This window comes from Cucurbita pepo, chromosome LG10 (assembly GCF_002806865.2).
Source record: "Cucurbita pepo subsp. pepo cultivar mu-cu-16 chromosome LG10, ASM280686v2, whole genome shotgun sequence".
NCBI lineage: Eukaryota > Viridiplantae > Streptophyta > Magnoliopsida > Cucurbitales > Cucurbitaceae > Cucurbita > Cucurbita pepo.
In genome coordinates, this window is record NC_036647.1 from 3600921 (window position 1) to 3620436 (window position 19516).

Sequence of the window (19516 nt, forward strand, 5' to 3'; positions counted from 1 at the left end):
TCGCGTTTTCCCCCAACGAAATTAGCTCACTCGCAATCATTTGAAGAGAGGATTTGGTTGTTCTGGTTGAGATCTGAGATGAGATGAGATGAGATGAAGATGCATTCCGCGATCCTCCGTTTCTTAATCCCTAATTTCATATTCTCTTAGATTCTTTTGTTAGATTAATATTATTTCGAAATCCGTTCACTTCTTTTGTTTGCTTTGCTTTGCTTGTGATGTTGAAGTTCAGTTCATTGAGTTGAAAAATATGTGTCGACATTACTCGGTGTTTGATTGAGTTGGATCCAATTCCATGTTTCAGGGTTCAAGAAAATAGATTTTCCCGGAAAATTAGAAAGGGGGAAAAGAATTCCCGAGAAAATCTCTCAGAAAATGACAAATTAACGTAGTTGCATTGCCACGTTGACTGACCACAACGCCCAAACGAACCCATTTGGCTTTTCCATTTTCCAAATTAATATTTTCAATTTTGTTTTTTTTTTTTTATATAAAAAAAAAAACCAAATTTATTCAAATAACAAATTTAGCTTTATCTAAAAAATATTTAACAAAGCCAATAATTTTTTTATTGTGTACCGAACATATTCAAAATTTAAAATATTAATTAATCTAGTAAATATAATTTTGAAATTTGAGAGTTTAAGTTTGTAATTTAAAAGTTCAATAATAAATATAAAAAATAAAGTCAGCCGAATAAGAAAATATTATGAGTGGATGAATAAGTTCGGTTTAAAATCAGCTTATGTAAAACTGCCATCTGCAACTACTAAGGAGGGAAAGCAAACGGTTGAAAATACCATTTTGCCCCCACTTATATTAAACCTAAATTAAAGTATATGTTTAATCATATTTGTTTTAATTTTGCCATTCAATTAAAAAAAGGTTTAGTAAACTTCCACTTTTTTTTTTAATAAAAACTTTTACATTCAAATTTCAACATTTTAGAAAGCAAAATTCAAGAGACCATTATTTATGTTTACGATTACAACTCCTTCGCGATTTTGGGCCAATTTTTTTTTTTTATTGTTAATATATAAAAAAAATTGTTTATCGATATTTTATAAGTTGTCTCCAAACTTTTTAATGTCATTATTTTTAAAATTTTAAAATATTATTAAAACTTATTTTTTATGAATTTAGTTTTTTAAAAAAGATGAAAATGTTTCAGTTTTGAATTTAAAAAATAAAAACTTTTCAAATTCTTTATTTCCTTTTATACCTTTATAAAAATAAAATAAAAGAAGAAAAATGATGAGCGGTCCAATCTGGTTGCTTATGCAGAAATAATAAATCAATTCTAAAAAATAAAATTAAGTTTATATATATATTATATAGTTTTAATGAAATTTACTTTTAATAAATAGAAATTAAAGGCTGAACTCTCGTTGTTCTTAAAAAAAAAAAAAAAAAAAAATTCCAAATTCCAACACCAAAACAGAACTCTGACACGAGACTTGAACCTCAACCGTAGGATTGACTCCGGTAATATTCAACGACCGAGATTGACTCGGAGTCTTCACCTTCCAAAATTTCCTCGGCATCGTCTTTTTCACCTGCTCTACTGGGAATATAATATATTGCCACAAATCAGCTCGAATCGCTTCTGCGTTTCCGAATTCAAGCTTAATCTCGACGCAGCTACTGAGTGAGTGATTAATCGTTCAAGGTTTCTTATGTTTATACCTTTAGTCTGTTACTTTTATTCTGTTTCGGAGCTATTTGTGATTGTTCTTTCAGTTGTAGCGATTCAGTGAATGCCCCGTCGACCATACTCATATTTCTGATTATATGTTTAGAGAAAACGATAATCGTTCTCTCTGTTTTTCTCCGTGGGCTTTATTTGTTTCGATTTGATTACTGTGCTTTCGGCGCCATGTGATTTACTGTTGTATTTTGGTTTTGAACTTAAATGATTGATCCCATGGGGAAGTAAAACAGAGTTCATGTCTCTCGGGAAGGTGGAGGACGGAGAAGAAGGGTAGTTTTCTGTTCTTTTTTATACTTCTCAAACTGGGTAACTGTTTCGGAAGCAATTTCTTGAGTTCTTCTAGTTCCCATTTCTTGCAGATTTGTCTGCCCTTTTCTTTTTCTGTACACAACTGTTGATCCGTGTGCATGAATGATACTGATGTGTTTTCGTTGGATTAAATTTCTTCGTAATTTTTTAGTGTTCGATTCGTTGAAAATAGTTTCATAATCTTAGATCGTAGTGTTCCTATCCGATCTTTTTTATGTTCCGATAATCTTGCTTTGTCCCTTTTTCTCTTACTTTTTGTGCTGTATGAATCATTTCGGATGCGCTTATTAGTTCTCTTTCGACCTTTCCCTTTTGGCTCAAACGTTTAATGCCTATTTATAAATTGGAAACCAGTGTTCACATATATAAAGCTATTGTGCTAGGTGAATATGGAAAACGATGCTGGAGAAGAAAATTCTGGATATACAGGATACTCTAGGGTTAGGCTCAATGAAAGAATCCTTTCTTCCATGTCTCGGAGATCTATGGCCGCTCACCCTTGGCACGATTTGGAGATCGGTATGTGTAATTTTCTTTCTTTTTTATGAGATTCTTCTACTGAATGTATATGGACTTTAGCTCTACATCCTACATGTTCGAGGTTACTTGATTTTTTTCGAGGTTTTTCTATTTTGTATATCTCCATTATATCTCGAGTACTGATGCACAATTTTGTAATTTCAGGACCCGGTGCACCGTCAGTTTTCAATTGTGTAAGGTTCTTGGGTGTACTTAAGAATTACCGCGCTAATTCTTGAAAACGTTTGGAAAAGAAAAAAAGAATTGTTGGAAGGTGTCAAGGAGATTGGTTCTTTGAGCTGATTGTCGAGATAATCAATGAGCGAATGCTTAACTAGATGGGAAATTAACAATTGAATTGAGATTTATTTAAACGAGTTGCCAATTATATGAAATTATGTTATATTGCTTTCTACCAAACTCCAAACTGAGTATTACTATCTGTGTGGCAGGTTGTTGAAATAGGCAAAGGCAGCAAGGTTAAATATGAGCTGGACAAGGCCAGTGGCCTTATAAAAGTGTGTTCACCTTCGAACTCTCTTACTGTTCTTTACTTTTAGACTAAATCTAATTAGTAATGGCTACTCTCTTAGAAGTTTTGCAATAAAACTGGCTTTATCAAACTGTTCCCGAGTTTGATGACCTCTCATTTAGAAAGTCTGGGATAAGGGTAGATGTGTTCTGTTTGAATCAAATGAACAGCTTTTCAAAATCTCATGATTTTGTATATACAACGATTCTCTGGTTCAGAACGCCATAGGCCACACCCTTGATGCTGTTTACTTCTATAATAAATCTTCTTGACTATCAAGCAGTGTTGTTTGTTGTCAGTCTTGTGATTGTTTTGTCAACTATTCTGTGTGGAATATAGAGACATTCTTGCATACAATTTAACTGTTACAGCTCAAGCATACCGCTAACAGATATTATCTGCTTTGACCTGTTACGTATCGCCGTCAATCTCACAATTTTAAAACGTGTCTACTAGGAATAGGTTTCCACACCCTTATAAGGAATGTTTCATTCCTCTCTCCAACTGATGTGGGATCTCACATCAACTCAAAATATTTAACTGTAGTTATGTGATGTTTCTTGTATGGATTTGTTTATGGAAAAGTTGACCGGGGTATAAATTTGTGGAAATAGGTCGACCGTGTGCTTTACTCATCAGTTGTTTACCCACACAATTATGGTTTCATCCCGCGCACACTTTGTGAAGATAGTGATCCGATGGATGTTTTGGTGCTGATGCAGGTAAAATCTAATGAAGCTAAAGTGAATTGTCTCTTTATGAGATTTAATATCTTCATTGACTAGTTCTTCTGTTTCTCTGTGGCACAGGAGCCTGTGCTACCTGGATCTTTCCTCCGAGCTCGTGCTATTGGATTGATGCCTATGATCGATCAAGTATATGACCCCTTTTCTTTAATCTGTTTATAATTATCCAAGCTCAAAGAAACAAATACTTCTTAACAATGAAACCAGCTTTCTTCTGCTTTAAACAACCCATGATTTCTTTCCCCCTCTAAACTAACCTACACATGATTTCTCAGGGAGAAAGGGATGACAAAATCATAGCAGTATGTGCCGATGACCCTGAATTCCGACACTATAAAGACATCAAAGAGATTCCCCCACATCGGCTGGCCGAAATTCGCCGATTCTTCGAGGATTGTATCCTCTTTAACGCATTTACATTAGAACCCATATATGGTTTGTGAAAACGTTTCATTGGTAATCTGCTTCTTCATACTTACACCACACATGCTATTTTTTTCCCTTGACATCTCTTGAACTAATAAGACAAGAAGAACGAGAACAAGAAAGTCGATGTGGAAGACTTCCTGCCAGCAGAGGCTGCCATTGATGCCATTAAATACTCCATGTAAGCTCCCATGTTTCTTTTCTGATTGACCCTTCTGCAAGTTTTAGGTCTTATATCATGAATTCACTCATGATTTCCATTTGCAGGGACTTGTATGCTGCCTACATTGTTGAAAGCTTGAGGCAGTAAGTTCTTTTCAATTCCTCTTTTTTTCCAATGCAATAAGAGACTGGGTGTTAAACACCAATTGGCTGCATTATTTAATGAGGCTGCTGATCCTCATCCTTCAGCCCTTCAACTGCAACAGCTCAATTTTTTTTCTGAAAAACAATAGTTTATCATGATATTAGAACACTGAATATTTATTATATCTGATGCTGATTTGGAATCAATTCGAAGTTCTGTTTGAAATGTTGTATAAATGGGCCTTGATGGCGGCCCAATAGTGATAATATCCATCAGTGGCAGGCTTTGTCCAGTGGCTCACACGACCAAGTCTGTTTGAAGCTTAAACACACACACACACACACACACACACACACACAGACGCTATATATATATATATATATATATATATAATTCATAATTATACCAAATATAAATATGAAATTATTAGTTTAAATAATATATTGTTTTGTAATATATTTGGGAGATTTTAATTGGGCCGCTAAAAAAACAACCAAATCCCATTTAAATTCATGATTAGGTGATTAAGATTGAAAATGACTATTAATTTGAATTAATTAAACCGTAAATGACGAATAAAAAACGGTTTAGCATGAGAGCTGAGGTGGCATATTAGTCAATACATGACCTGTAAAAAGCTGCACCATAAGTTTGACCATTGTCTTTGAAATTTCACAATATGGTCTCCCACTCACTCATTTTAAGTTCAATTTTTCCATTTGTGCCCCAAAATTAATGGAAAATCGTTAAATTTCAAATAAAAGTAAATGAAATTTCAAATTTATTTTAATTCGTAGTGTTAAGAAATGAATGATGACACGTCGATCTTTAGGGTAGATGTGATTTGTCAAAAAAGTGGCCGACACAAGGGCCCATCATCCCATGTAGATGTAGGATATAATATCTTTAATTTTTATGATTTATAATATTTGTACGAAGCTTGTATAAAACAAAAGCTACCAAGATTTTCAAAATCCTATGGCCTATGTATGTGTTTTTATATATTATAATTTGTAAAATCATCAACCAACTTAAATACCAAAAGAAAAATAAAAATTTTTCCACCTGACGTATGTTTGAACAAAATCATATATAAACAATTAAGTCATTTATCTAATTTTTTATTAAATTTTGATTAAAAAAATAATCTATGTATTAAACAGTTAATGTGACACTCAAGTAAAAGAAATGGTATATGAATAAATTGATACCATATTCAAATGAGAGCGATCATGTGAACATGATGACTAGAAAAATTTTAAAATAATTGAAAGTCACCATCTATATCAAATAAGTTGCAATTTTCTTTTTTATGACTCAATCATAGAAACTTAATAATTCAACGTGCTTTACCTATATAAATTTTATGTTGGGTGACAATAATAGTCATTAAAAAAGGGATAAATATTGATAGATCCGCCTAAAATTTATATCTGAAGCATTTGGGTGGACCTTAAAATAAGAAGAAAAAAAACTTTTAATACTGTATTAAATAATTTCCATTCAGCAAACTCTAAAACCGGATAGATACATAATGGGACATGACATGACAAATAATAAACAATCAGTGTTGGAGTAGTTAAGCTCCAGAACTTAATTTGTCCTTTATGCCTCTTATCTCTCTCTCCTTAATTACGTTTTTAACCTTTCTTTTAATCCATTTTCGATTCCCATTCAATCATATTTATATATATGGATGTGAAATATTGCTCAAATTTTGAAAATTTTCATTTTTACTTTTTAAAATTGTTTCAAAACTATTAATTTTAGGTCTTAAATTCTTGTATATTCATTTTTTTACCGGTTAATAAATTTAACCTTATTTATATATATATATATATATATATATTTTTTTTTGAAGGAAACAGTCTTCAAACTTAAGATTAAAATTAGGCATTTAAAGTTTAGAATCGAGTAGTTTTTATTTATTTTTATGATTTAATTCATTTTATTTTTTGAAAAAAAAGAGAGAGAGAGAGAGAGAAAAGAAAAAGAATGAATTTCGTGGCCTTATTCGTGTTCAATCACTTAGTCGTCGTCTTGTCTTGCATCTGACCCAGTTGCAGAGTGGCTCTCTGGTTCTCTCGGCGGAAGAGTGAGAGAAAGAGTGAGAGAGAGGAACTGCTGCACCACGAGTGAGAAAAAAAAGTGAAGAACGCTATATAGCACGCTTGATACTGGAGAACTGCGACCATTTTCATGGACAATCTCTCCCATTCTCGCCTTCCCAACAGGGGTTCTACCTCGCTTTCTAAGAAAATCTGCAATGGCGGTCATGGCGCCGGGCATTTTGCAGCTCAAACTATCTATGATGACGTTTATGGCGGTCCTCCCAAGTTTGGAGTCTCTGCTTTGTCTCCTCGCTTCGAAGACTACGGTGAGATTTTCGGGAGCTTCCACGCCCTCCGTGCTTCCTCGATTCCGATTCTCGATCTTCCAGCTGTCGATGAATCCGAGGTCTTTTTCGACGCTCGGAGCTCTGCATTTGACTATGCGGAGGTTTTTGGAGGATTCGATGGTCTGGATTTTGCGATTTCTTATGAGGAACTGGTTGGTCCGTCCAGACGCGTTGACGATGCTTTTTCGGACGAAGCTTGGTATAACTACGTTTATTTTCTGCCGGATACTTGTTGGCTCTTGCTTTTGTTCGCTGATTTCTTGGCTGATGTGTTGAAACTTGAAATTGACCGTACTCAAATTGCATTGTGTTTCGTTTTCTTGTATAGTTCGGTTTTGATAAAATACTTTCACGTTTTTTTTTGGCATTCCTTATGATTAACATTTTGAAACGTTCCCTTTTTTGGTTCTAAATGCGGGCAGTTGAGGTGACTGTATATGGACTCCTGACCTATAGTCATAATAGTGACGAGTATGAAGTAGGTAGTGGTTGGGTTTTACTTGTCTGAATAGTATGAGAGAAATCTTGTATCTTGATGATTGACCTAATCATGCTAGAACTTGATGGTAGAATGCGGCTGTCTTGCTTTTGTCATTCACAGGACTCCAGCAGGAACTGAATCTTTGTCAGATTGTTCGGACCATTCCGGAAATTCTCGTTGTATGTCAAATGGAGACTCTAATCAGTCATGTGATGGAAGCACTGAGTTTTGCATATCGTACAGCAAGGTTAACAGCGAAAACATTGGACATATATCAAATGGGAAGATACACGTAACCCAGTTGGAGATGCTTCCTGGACACTCATATCTGGTTGATGAAGCAAATCCCTCACCCAAGGGAACAGATGGTGATCCATCACTGCTGACCAATGATGATAACTATCTCAATATAGATTTTGATACAGGAAAGGTGAAGGGAAAACATCCAAGGAACACTAGGCCACCCCCAGTGGACGGTAATGGCTCTGGACCATTATTAGAGGATAACCTTGTTTCTCAAAATGGATATGGTAGAGGTGTTTGTCGTTCTCATGAGGATTTCATAAGCGTATCTGAAATAAGCCTTAGAACTGAGCCCTCTCAAGTGCCACCACCTTCTCGACCACCTCCCAAGTTTGCTACCAAGAAGGGGGACTCCACGAAAATGACTTTGAGTTGTGGAGAAGCTGCTTCTGAAATAATTCCGGATGATCGTACTCTTCCTTTATTTCATGTGGAGGTAGATGCTAGCTCATCTGCAGCCGTCTCTGCTGCAGCTATGAAAGGAGCAATGGAAAAAGCTCTAGCACAGTTACAGAATGCAAAAGATTTGTGGGAGAGGAAAAAGGAAGGGGTCCATGGACGGATGAGACCGGATGCAAAAAGTGATATGAGAGAAAAGGAAGGAAATTTGACAAAGATTCCAAATAGATTCAAGAGTTTGGCCGATGAAAGTGTACAGATTATTGGGGAAATTCATGACAATGGAATGAATTTTCCTGCTAGAGAGGAGAGGCAAAAGGATGTGAGGGCAACTGAAGTTTGTTCAACACACTATGGAGGAGAGGAACTTTTAACAGCTGCTGAAAAGACCGTACCAATTAGAAGTGGGAGTAGATTTCTTGTGTCTGACAACTATGATTGCTGCAGTGAATGGAAAGATGCCACAGGGTTTTTTAAATTGGCCAGAGCAGATATATCCAGAAAGGAATTTGAGTCGATGAACAATGATGCGGTTCCCAACATTCTGGCTGGACAAATTAGAGTAGAGACCATCAATAAAGCATGGGAAAACGATAAAGATCAAGACAAGAGAGGGAAACCATTCCATACATTTCATGTTCTGAATGAGGAGGTGAAGAATTTGGAGAATATGGTTCATGGAAAGGAGGAAGATAAGATAAAACTAAAACCAAATAAAAACGAGACTAGGCAAAAAGAGCAGGTGAAATTAAAAATTCATCAAGATGTTTGTGATCTTGACGCAAATGATAGGAAATTTGGAGTTGCTCAAGAGTTTGTGGAAGTAAAAAGGCAAATATCTGATGCTAGTGAACTAGAGAAACATGAAAAACCTATTGAGTTTAGACAACTGGACAGCGGGCTAAAAGTTGAGCAACCTATTTCACCAAGGGATATTGAACAAGAAAAGAAAAAGGTTGTTAAAAGAAAGGAAAATGGAAATATTCTCAAGGAACCTCTCATTGAGAATGAGAAAAGAGAGATGTTCATTGAGGCTTCTGAAAGGGAAAAGCTTGAGCAAAAAATGAGAATGTTCCTCGAGCAACAAGAAAATAAGAAAAGACTGGATCTGGTTCTTGAGGATGACAACTTTAAGGAACAGATGATTCGTGGAAGACAACTGGAAGGAGTTCATGAGATGGATGATCATGGGAAAAAGGGAAAAGAGACTGCCAATGTTGGAGTAAGTGAGAGACCTGAATTAGCTCATGAGAGAGAAGATGACGACAAATGGCCACAAGATTTTCCGTACACAGAAGTATGTCAAAAAGGAGTTGATGATTCATTTCAGATTTTGAACATCGAAGGCATGCCAAAAGATGCGGGTAAGTGTGAAGTGACTCAGATGTTGGTTAAAGAATTTCAAGATAGTGAACATCTGAAGGGTATAAGCTTGGAGCATGATGAATTAGAGAGATTGGAGGACAGACACAAAGGAAACACAACAATACGATCTCAAGTATATGTGGAAATGAATGATTTGGGGATATCTGCTGCTGCAATAAAAATGAACGATGACAAAAACCACTTACCCGCGGGACTAGCATGTTCAACGGGAATGCATGAAAAATTCTCTCATGTAGATGAAGGTGAAGAGACGACTGCAGTCACAGTTAATGAAACTTCGTCCGGAAGTGGTGGAGCTGAAAATCTGGAACTTAACAAAAATGCTTGTGTGTCGAGTGCTTGCCAGGCAGAGGTAGAACATTATAAAGTTCCAGTTGAAATGGAAGATGCAAATATTCAGCTTTCTTTCAATGAATGGACCAAAAGAACAGTCGAAGAAACAAGCTTTCAACCCAAACTTGGACATACAGAAGCAGAACCAACTAATTCGGAAGATGAACTTTCATCTGAAAAGTCAACAAGCATGGATGAGGGAAAGAATGAAACTGAAGAGTGCGTTGTTAAGATGGAAGATATGAAAACATCTCTTCCTCTGGATAAAAATGATGAGAAAGCAGGCCAAGCTGATGTTTGCATGGAAGAGTTTTTAGGGAGAAAGAAGTTTGTTAACCGAATGGGTTCTGATCCTGAACATCCAGAAAGTAACTTGTTCTGTTGTCTGGAAGATAAAGTGAAGTCCTCTGATCAGGTTGAAGATAAGGGACAGAAAGTGTCAGTTCAGGGGTTCAATGTAAGGGCTGAGAAAGGAAGTGGATTGGAGTCAAGTAGGCCAAATATTTCAGAAAGGACACAAAAGAGCGGGGAATTCATGCGTGAGATCAATGTAAATCCGGCCACAGAAAGAAAGGAAAAGATCATAAACCAGAGCCATACATCTAAAGGAAAAGAAAGCGAGAGAGCGAGGAGCGAAGCAGAATTTGAGAATGATAGTCTTCAAAAATTGGAAGAAGAGAGGGAAAGGGAGAAAGAGAGAGAAAAGGATAGAATGCCTATTGACAGAATTGCTCTCGAACCACGTGATAGAGTAGGTGCCGAAACTCGTGAAAAGGCAGAAAGGGCTGCTCTGGAGAGGATGACTGCTGAAGCCCGACAAAGAGCATTGACAGAGGCACGCGAAAGATTGGAGAAGGCATGTGCAGAGGCAAGAGAAAATTCATTGGCTGGAAAGGCAACTATGGAGGCAAGGGTAAAGGCAGAGCGTGCAGCCGTAGAAAGAGCAACTGCAGAGGCCAGGGAACGAGCTGCAGAGAAAGTCATGTCTGACAAGACTTCCTTTGGGGTGAGAGAGAGAATGGAAAGATCTGTTTCTGACAAATTCTCTGCTTCTAACATAAATATTGAAATGAGACAGAAGTCTTCATCCTCCGTAAGTATACAATGCTGGTATCTTGTTAGTACTTGATATTTAGAGCATATCGTGAAGTGAAATTTAAATGGATGGTGGATGTCAGGGTCAGCCCAGCCTTCAATCTCAGAGTTTTGGCACTTCCATTGCTTCAAGATATGCCTATTACTCGGCTTACGATGGTATGAGATCTGCAATATATATATAGTTCCATAAGATCTACAATTCCTTTTCCCCCTNTTTTTTTTTTTTTTTTTTTTTTTTTTTTTTTTTTTGCATTTGATCATACTTCTGGTTCCTGAGCTATCTGTTCTCTGCACGAAATTTTGTAATGCAGAGAGGAAGGAGGGTGTTGATGGTGAATCGCCACAAAGGTGTAAAGCCAGATTAGAGAGGCATCAAAGAACAGCAGAACGTGCAGTAGGATTCTGATCCATCATTATGATTTGTGATGGACTTGTGTGTACATTATGAAATGACTAACACCTTACTGTATCTTTCAGGCTAAAGCTCTGGCAGAAAAAAATATGCGTGATCTTCTTGCACAAAGAGAGCAAGCTGAGAGAAATGTAATACTCTTTACAACATGCGAGGTTACATTTTTGGAAGTTCTCATTTTTATAAGAAAAATTGTGACATATCAAGGAATCTGTGCTATTTGCAGAGATTGGCTGACACATTGGATGCTGATGTTAGGAGATGGTCAAGTGGGAAGGAAGGAAAATTGCGTGCCTTGCTTTCTACATTGCAATATGTACGTTTATGTTTGACTTTTATCCATAAAAGGTTGTGTTCTGCATTGCATTAACTCTGCCGTGGTATTATTGAATCTTGTGTTGGATTTTCATGGTGTAATGTGGTGTCTGTTACCTTCTCCTTCTCCATTTTTACAACTTTCTATTGAATCTTTGCAAACCTTAGTTGGCATCCTCTAGCTTTTGAAGTATGCTGCAAAATAGTTCCACAAAAAAAAAAAAATCCAGAATTGATTGGATTTATGTTTGGTGCACATGGTTAAAAGCTTCAGATCGAGCCCTAATTTACAATGAATAGGATGAAGTTATTAACCGTTAATCGTGCTTGATTCCGTGGTTTTTTGGTTATAAGCGCTCCCAACAGTTTATAGTCTAATTAATAAGTTGCTTGCAGATCCTGGGACCTGATAGTGGTTGGCAGCCAATTCCCTTAACGGAAGTTATAACTGCCGCTGCTGTAAAGAAAGCTTACAGGAAAGCCACTCTGTGTGTTCATCCGGACAAATTACAACAAAGAGGTGCAAGCATTCAGCAAAAGTATATATGTGAGAAGGTCTTTGATCTACTAAAGGTGTGTTATTAACGAGTATATCCACGTTGTTTTAGAATTCTTGAATTCATATTCATTTGAAGAAAAGAATTACGCGGTTCTTATCTAAAAAAGAAGAAAAGAATTTGAGTGGTATCACTTTATGATTCTCAGGAAGCTTGGAACAAATTCAACTCCGAAGAGCGGTAGCCTGAGATCATAGTCCAAATTTATACACTTTTTGGCTACAAGCTGTGTAACTCTAGTAATGCTGGTAAGTGCAGGCCTCATGCTCATCAAACGTGTATAGTTTTTGAATTCCACTCCTAAAGTCGAAATTGAATCAATTAAAAGTGAATGAAATATAGAGCCATCTTGTTTGTATAATATTGGAAAGTTCTTTGCTGTGTTTTGGAAAATGTTGAACTGAAGGAAGCTTCAAGGAAGAAAGAGAAACTGGCCAATCATTGGTTCACTTTCTAAGTGAAAATGTCCAGTATCTTGCTCAAGTACACATTTAACATGTGGAAGTGAAGCACGTGCAAGGAAACCCCCGGCTGTGTCTTATTGATCATAAAATAACAGAAAGAAAAGTCAAACAAAGTGGTAGTTGAGCCCACCTTCCTAAAGTATGTTCATTTTGTGTCGAGTGTAAAAAGGAAGATGCCAAAAAGCTTAATATAATTAGGTTAAGTCTGTATTTCTTGATGGTTGTTGGTAAAAGCAGGAGGAAGTCAAATATTGGAACTCGTAGCTCGAGCTTGCATAGCATTTGGCGAGCCAATCTTGACCTTATGAAACCCATAAATCACAACCTATTCTCCACAAGTCTCTCACAACCAACCCTCTTCACCTTCCATTCTGCATTATCCAGCAAGAGCCCTCACCCTCCTTTTCTCTTGTTAAAGCTTGCTTGTTCTGTTAACTTTACTTGTCAGCCATGTTGAGGGCTTTGAGTACCAGGAGATGCCCTCACAGGTACGAGCGACTCGAGGAGGATCCCACCATTAGCTTGTTGGAAGTGAAGCTGAAGAGGGCAACCAGTTTGCCAACTCGAGCACTCAGTTCTGGATCGATGAAACCGATATCTGAGACAATTGCTCAAGTGAAACAGAAGCAGTCAAAGAAAGGTAACAACAAAGGGGGACACCCTCTTTTCAGTTTCTTTGATTTTCGCCGCAAGAGGAAGTCAACAGCGAAGCCTGAATTTGCAAGGTATGTAGAGTATGTGAAGGAAGGAGGACTATGGGATCTGAAAGCAAATGCTCCTGTAATCTACTTTAAATGATTTAATTCTTCTTTGGTTCTAAATTTTACAAGGGAGATTGAAATTATCAACAGTCTTCTGTCCAAGTTCTTCCCTTGTCTTTTTCTTCTGAATATGTTACAGAGCTTTGAGGTTAAAGATTGAGTTGCCTCTAATCTTTCCCTTCTTATAATTATAAAGTTATTTGTTTCTGGACTTTGGTGTATAATATTCACTTATACATATTTGTATTAACAAACAGTTAAAAGCTTAATTATTCGATTCTTGAAGTAATTAAGCTAATGACTAATTTTGTTCCTTCTAAAAAGTAAAATGCTTTCTCATCCAAAAGTCAAATGCCAACTTTGACTTTTGTAATCCTTTGACCTCACCTACCCATTTCGTAATTTCACATTTCTATTTTCATTTATTTGTTTTTTGGAATTTCGTTCTGGTAACACGTAGTAAGTGACATCATCATGCATTATTTTTGGCCCTTTGATAATTTACACGGAAAATTAAAATATTTTATTAACTTCAGAAAATGATATAGTTGAAGAACATATTTAAATCTAAGTAATTAAATCCAGAATTTTTAAACACAAGCATGCAACCTTCAATGTCATCACATTGGACTATATACTCAGTCTAATGTTGTAATTTTAATTCTCTAAATTATGCTAATTTGTGCATTAAAATTAATTTCAATAATATCGAATTAATTATGGAACAATTTGTCAAAATTTATAAATTTTATAAAAAGAATAAAATTAGGTATGTCTTTATGGTTTCAATTATGATAAAAACAGGATAAAGATGGTAAGATATTTATAATTTAAAAGTTAAAGATGGTAATATCCATCCAAAATTTTTTTTTAAAAGAAGGCACGCTTTTCAATACAAAAATGTTGGAAGAAAACGACACCGTACTGCATGGTTCTTCTTTTCTGAGAAAAATATGTATTCCAGGACAGCCCTTTGTCTGGACAAGGCGTTGGGGAAAAGCTGACGCGAAAACTCCAAAACATTCTCCCTCGAACGGGGTTTCCAAAGAGGAGGGAAGGGCTATTTCGACATTTCCACACCCAGTCAATGCCACGGCCAAAAAGGGCAAAAAGGGCAAAAAAGAGAAAAAAGTGGTGGCCATAATATTAATAATAACAACAATAATAATAATATGATTTATAAAGAAGATTGAAGAGGAGAAGAGAGAGGAAGAAGGGTTTCAAATATTTGCGGAGAAGGTGACTGCGTGTGCGACAAGGCGGAGAGGGAGAGNAAAAAAAAAAAAAAAAAAAGAAAAAGAAAGAAGAAAGAAGAAGCTTGGAGAGAAGGCTTTCAAGTTCTCTCTCTCTTGTTTCTCTCTCTTGACCTCCAATTTATTTTCATCCTCTTCTTATCAAGGTCGAGGAAGAGTCTAGAGGAATCGAATCGATACTGAAAATGATACTTTCTGTCATCTCTGGCAGCTGCTTATCGACTCCTCCCCGGTCCTCTGCCTTCGTACTCGTCTCTTGCACCTAGGGTTTATAACGCCGCCTTCTTCTTCCAAGAGGTTCTTTCTTCTCTGTGTTTGTTTATTAATTTCGTTTCGAGTGATTTTGTTGGATACTTGAAGTAGGAGTATGGAGAATCGTGTTTTGGGATTTTTTTTTTTTTAATGGCATACGAGGATGGAAATTTAAACTTTTGATCTTTTGGTTGAGGTTATATGTTGTTGGAAAGAAGCCTCCCACTTTTGCAGCAAGAATAAATAGAAAAATAACCNGAATCTTATTCCCCTTGTATTGATTCCTTATCTTATCATTTGGTATCAGAGCTTCAGGCTCAAGATCGGATATATGTTTCCTTTGCGTTTTTTTTTTTGGGTTTTGGGTTTAGGTTGCGTCTGAGAATCCTTGATGGGTTTTATTGGGATTTTTTTTTCTTTGTTTAATTTGATTTTTTCGTACGGTTACCTTAGGGGGTTTTCTTTGTTTTGAAACCTTCTCATGCTTGGTTGGAGGTTAATCTGTGTGATTTTTAAGGATTTATCTGTTTTGAGTTATTTTTTCACTTGAATTTTCATTTTTGGTGTGATTACTTTGTGCCGTAGATAGCTCTTAAGACTTACGGCTGACTATCTATGATTTTTTTTTGTTTAAATTGTTGTGTATTTTATAATTCCACGGTTTTGTATTTTAAGATTTCGCTGAATGGGACTACTATAGGATGTCTTTACTTGAGCAATGTTTTGTTTTAATTTAGAGCAATTCGATTGAGGTTTTGGCATCATTATATACTCACTAGTTTTGCTGCACGTTCAAATGCAGAATCATGCCAACATTCACTACAATTGCGTTGGAAAGGTTGTTAGAACCTGGAAGTTCCAGGTCTGTCGATAAGTCCCTTCCTAAACCTAAGCCTTCTCTGAACTCTGACCGTGCTCCAAGCACGAAGTTGGAGAGGAGAAATAGCCCATCAGTTGCTGACAGAAAAATTCAGCGGCCTCAAATAAAGCCAGCACTATATGCCACTCCAGAGGCAACTCCTCTTCCGGATTCACCATCTTCATTCCCACCTTCCCCTTATATTGTCAATCACAAGCGGCGTGGGCCTCGTCTCTTGAAGAGTTTCTCTGAGGACGATGTCTCTTCTCGCAAAAAGGTGAATGATAAGGATATAGGAAATGGGAACGTGAAGGGTACAGATAGCAATGATGTAAAATTGACTGAGGGTGCTTCTGTTGTTGTTGACATGCCTATTCCAGATGGACACAGAAATGGTCTAGATTGCGCTAGTAGTAGTCATGTTGGTCAAAATGGGAGTGTTGATGATGATCCTGGTGCTGCAGGTGTCCAACTTGCGAGCAATCACAGTAATCATGGAAGTAGTATAATGATGAGTAATGGTGTTACTCGGGAAAAGGATTCACTGAAAGTCGTGTCAAATTCAGAATGTGTGGGAGATACTGAAGACTTCTTTGACCCACAGGATTCTTTGAGTGTTGCAAGTAACACAGATGGAGAGGATAATGGTATTGAACGTTCAGCTAAAATCGGTACTCCTGTGGGGGAGTTTTATGATGCTTTGGAAGGTAAACATGACTCAATAAATGAAAAGGTTATTCTGATATATTTTGTGATTGCAATAGTTTATCCTACTCTTTGTTCTTGTGCGTAATTATGCAATTTACCGTTTGGTGGTATTCCATTTATTTTAATGTTCTTAAGGTAACTGTATCCGAAATTGCATAGCATATGCTTCTTTTGTAGTTAGGTTGGATTAATGGATATGTTATGATGAAATGTAGAAATCATGCATGTTGAAAGCTTGGATATGGGATGTTGAATTTTTTACTCTATGAGTTACCTATGAACTACATAAATAAATTGTCATTGCTTACTTGAAGTCAACTTGAATACTGTATGACCTAGTTTCTTTCTGCAGCGCTTTCTTCCGAGGGTTTGCCACAACCTTATATTTCTGATATTGAAGCTGAGTTATGGGAAATGAAATTAACACTATCAATGGAGTTGGAGAAGCGAAAGCAGGCCGAGGAAATACTGGATAAATTCCGGGGCCAGTGGCAGAGGCTTAGAGAGCAGCTATTGCTTGTAGGATTGACCCTTCCTTCAGATCCCACAGTAGCCACAGAAGGGAAGCAGTTAGATTCTGACCCTGCTGAAGAATTGTGCCGACAAGTTTATCTTGCTAGGTTTGTGTCAGATTCTATTGGAAGAGGTATAGCGAGGGCAGAGGTGGAGACTGAGATGGAAGCGCAGCTTGAAGTGAAGAATTTTGAGATTGCTCGATTGCTGGACCGGCTCCATTACTATGAGGCAGCAAATCATGAAATGTCCCAAAGGAATCAAGAAGCTGTAGGTAAGAACCTTGGCTGGTATTTTGTAATTCAAGTCACTCAATGTTGATGTCTTGACCTCCTCATTCCTTTTCATTTTTGTTTTATTGTTCTAAAGGGGGTTGTGGCGTCGAAAGCGTTCGCTATATTGTGTGTTTTGTGTTACTCCTACTCTTTGTTCCCTGGACTTCTTACTCGCTAGTTGCTACGACTTCAGATTTTTATCAAACTTCTTTCTAATATATACAGAGAAATAGTGACTGGTTAGTATATACAGAGAAATAGTGACTGGTTAGATTACTGTAATGACCAGTTTAGAATTTTTGTGCAGATAAGTAAGGCGTCCAATTAAGTGGGGCACGATAGGAATAATTATTAGTTAGGAGGCGTGGTTTTTCAAAGGGTCATTCTTACATGCAAAGTAAGGGATGAGGGCCTAGACCAGTCATTGGATTTATTTAGTAGACATGGGGCATGATAGAAATAATTATTAGTTAGGAGGTGTGGTCTTCCAAAGGATCATTCTTACATGCAAAGAAAGGGGTGCAAGGGATGAAGGCCTAGGCCAGTCATTGGATTCATTTTAGTCGACATGTGTTCAAAATTCAATCCCTATGATCTACCTCTTCTGCTTGATTTCCCTGTTCTCCTTGGTTACATGTCAAATGTCCATGTCTGTACTGTTGGCTAAGCTTTACCTGTGTTTATTTGGTTTCCAGATTTGGCGCGACGCGAGAGGTTGAGAAGAAAAAGGAGGCAAAGATGGATCTGGGGTTCGGTTGCCACTGCAATAACACTAGGTACTGTAGTCTTAGCCTGGTCGTACCTTCCATCGGGAAAAGATTTGCCATCCAGCAACAATTCGAAGGCCGTTGAGCATGATGATGCAACAGTTTGATGACCGCCGATACAAGACTTAGATTATGTACCATGTTATAGAAAGGAAAAATAAAAAGGAGCCATACATCATATACATCTGGTATAATGTTGATATCAAATGCCTGCTTTTAGCTGAAGTATTGGCATGCCCAAGGTATAGTTCTTATAAATGGTCGGCCCTTGTAATTAAAGATGAAAGGGGCTGATTCTTGATTTTTTATTATTTTTTTTCTTTCTCAGACCTAACAGGGTTATAACACCTGAAATTTTTGGCAATTCATGCAATGATATACAGTGTAGAAATGTTTGATTAGTATCAAATAAGTATTTGTAGAGAGGATTTGGAACTCTGTGATGAACTCTTCTGAATAATGGCCACTGTAATCCCTTCCATTACAGCACAGAGAGGGAGACAATATCTTTCAGTTTGAAGGCATGATGTGGATGTATCCATGCGTTGTTTAATTCATAAGGCTTTTAATGCTTGCAGATGATGCAATGAATGAGGGTTGTGTTCAGATAAATTGAAGGTTTTAAGACAGTGATGTTTCCTGAAGTTGGGGATTGGCTTCTTCATGCCTTGTTAGCATGTTAGTGGGGTCTATTTAAACCTATCAGTTTAAAATAGTTGAAACTAGTTTCACCGACCATCTTCATTGTATAATATAGTCGATTTTTCAAGTTCATTGTATAATATAGTCGATTTTTCAAGTTACTTCTAATTTTTTCAATGCATAACGTTCGATTTATGATTGGATACAAGCATAATATAATGTGATCTTTAATACATTATTTAATCCTTTAAACACAAGTCTACCGTAGATATTGTCCTATTTAAAATTTCTCTTTCGAGTTTTCTCTCAAGGTTAAAGAAAAATACTTCGCTCCCCTTCTCAACCGATGTGAGATCTCACAATCCACCCATTTGAAGGCCAGCATCCTCACTGCACACCGCTAATGTTTGTTTAGCTGTAAATATCAAACACAAAATGAAAGATCTCACAATCCATCCGCCTGATGTTTGGCTGTAAATATCAAACACAAAATGAAAGCGTTAGAAATTATGTTTATCCTAACCTAATGAAATGGTGAGATTTATTGGCTTACTACATGCAAATATGCAAATAACGAATAAGGAAGAAGAAACCTTCATGGGCGGTGGGAAGTACTGATAGCACCTGTTGACACTCTGTTTTACTGCTGGGAGAAATGTGGGACAGCCATTTTTTAAAAACTGTACATCAATGCTGTGCCCTCCAAACAAGATCTACCTTTAGTGGGATTTAACATTGCTTCCATTCTTGTACTATTTTCTTTACCAAATTTTGTCGGTAGGAGAATCAG

General features: G+C 36.7%; 4 protein-coding genes and 1 long non-coding RNA gene across 9 annotated transcripts; 4 read left to right on the plus strand and 1 right to left on the minus strand.

Annotated features, from left to right (window-relative positions):
- The first annotated feature begins 1509 nt into the window (after positions 1-1509).
- LOC111803075 (soluble inorganic pyrophosphatase) lies at positions 1510-4775 on the plus strand. Of its 5 annotated transcripts, none has more exons than XM_023687341.1 (9): positions 1510-1648; positions 2404-2539; positions 2705-2733; positions 2992-3057; positions 3686-3793; positions 3881-3946; positions 4093-4213; positions 4343-4424; positions 4511-4553. In XM_023687341.1, the coding sequence occupies exons 2-9, from the start codon at positions 2410-2412 to the stop codon at positions 4551-4553; spliced, it is 645 nt and encodes a 214-aa protein (XP_023543109.1). In that variant the 5' UTR covers positions 1510-1648; positions 2404-2409. The 5 variants fall into 5 exon arrangements, with proteins under 5 accessions (XP_023543109.1, XP_023543110.1, XP_023543111.1 ...); XM_023687342.1 differs by having other exon boundaries at positions 1544-1648; positions 2392-2539; XM_023687343.1 differs by having other exon boundaries at positions 1573-1669; positions 2392-2539.
- A 1754-nt stretch (positions 4776-6529) lies between these two features.
- On the plus strand, positions 6530-12615 carry LOC111803926 (auxilin-like protein 1). Its single transcript, XM_023688544.1, has 8 exons — positions 6530-7147; positions 7550-10943; positions 11029-11104; positions 11260-11342; positions 11426-11491; positions 11587-11676; positions 12072-12248; positions 12381-12615. Exons 1-8 carry the CDS (start codon positions 6750-6752, stop codon positions 12414-12416), a joined length of 4320 nt encoding a protein of 1439 aa, XP_023544312.1. The 5' UTR covers positions 6530-6749; the 3' UTR covers positions 12417-12615.
- LOC111803932 lies at positions 12381-13664 on the plus strand. The gene is made up of 2 exons (XM_023688552.1): positions 12381-12480; positions 13145-13664. Exon 2 carries the CDS (start codon positions 13147-13149, stop codon positions 13492-13494), a length of 348 nt encoding a protein of 115 aa, XP_023544320.1. The 5' UTR covers positions 12381-12480; positions 13145-13146; the 3' UTR covers positions 13495-13664.
- A 1070-nt stretch (positions 13665-14734) lies between these two features.
- On the plus strand, positions 14735-18493 carry LOC111803928. Its single transcript, XM_023688547.1, has 4 exons — positions 14735-15007; positions 15765-16528; positions 16882-17316; positions 18013-18493. The coding sequence occupies exons 2-4, from the start codon at positions 15769-15771 to the stop codon at positions 18189-18191; spliced, it is 1374 nt and encodes a 457-aa protein (XP_023544315.1). The 5' UTR covers positions 14735-15007; positions 15765-15768; the 3' UTR covers positions 18192-18493.
- Positions 18398-19452, minus strand: LOC111803933. The gene is made up of 2 exons (XR_002816447.1): positions 19320-19452; positions 18398-19197 (listed from the first exon to the last, which is right to left on the minus strand). It is a non-coding gene; the product is annotated as an uncharacterized LOC111803933 (long non-coding RNA).
- Between the last annotated feature and the right edge of the window lie 64 nt (positions 19453-19516).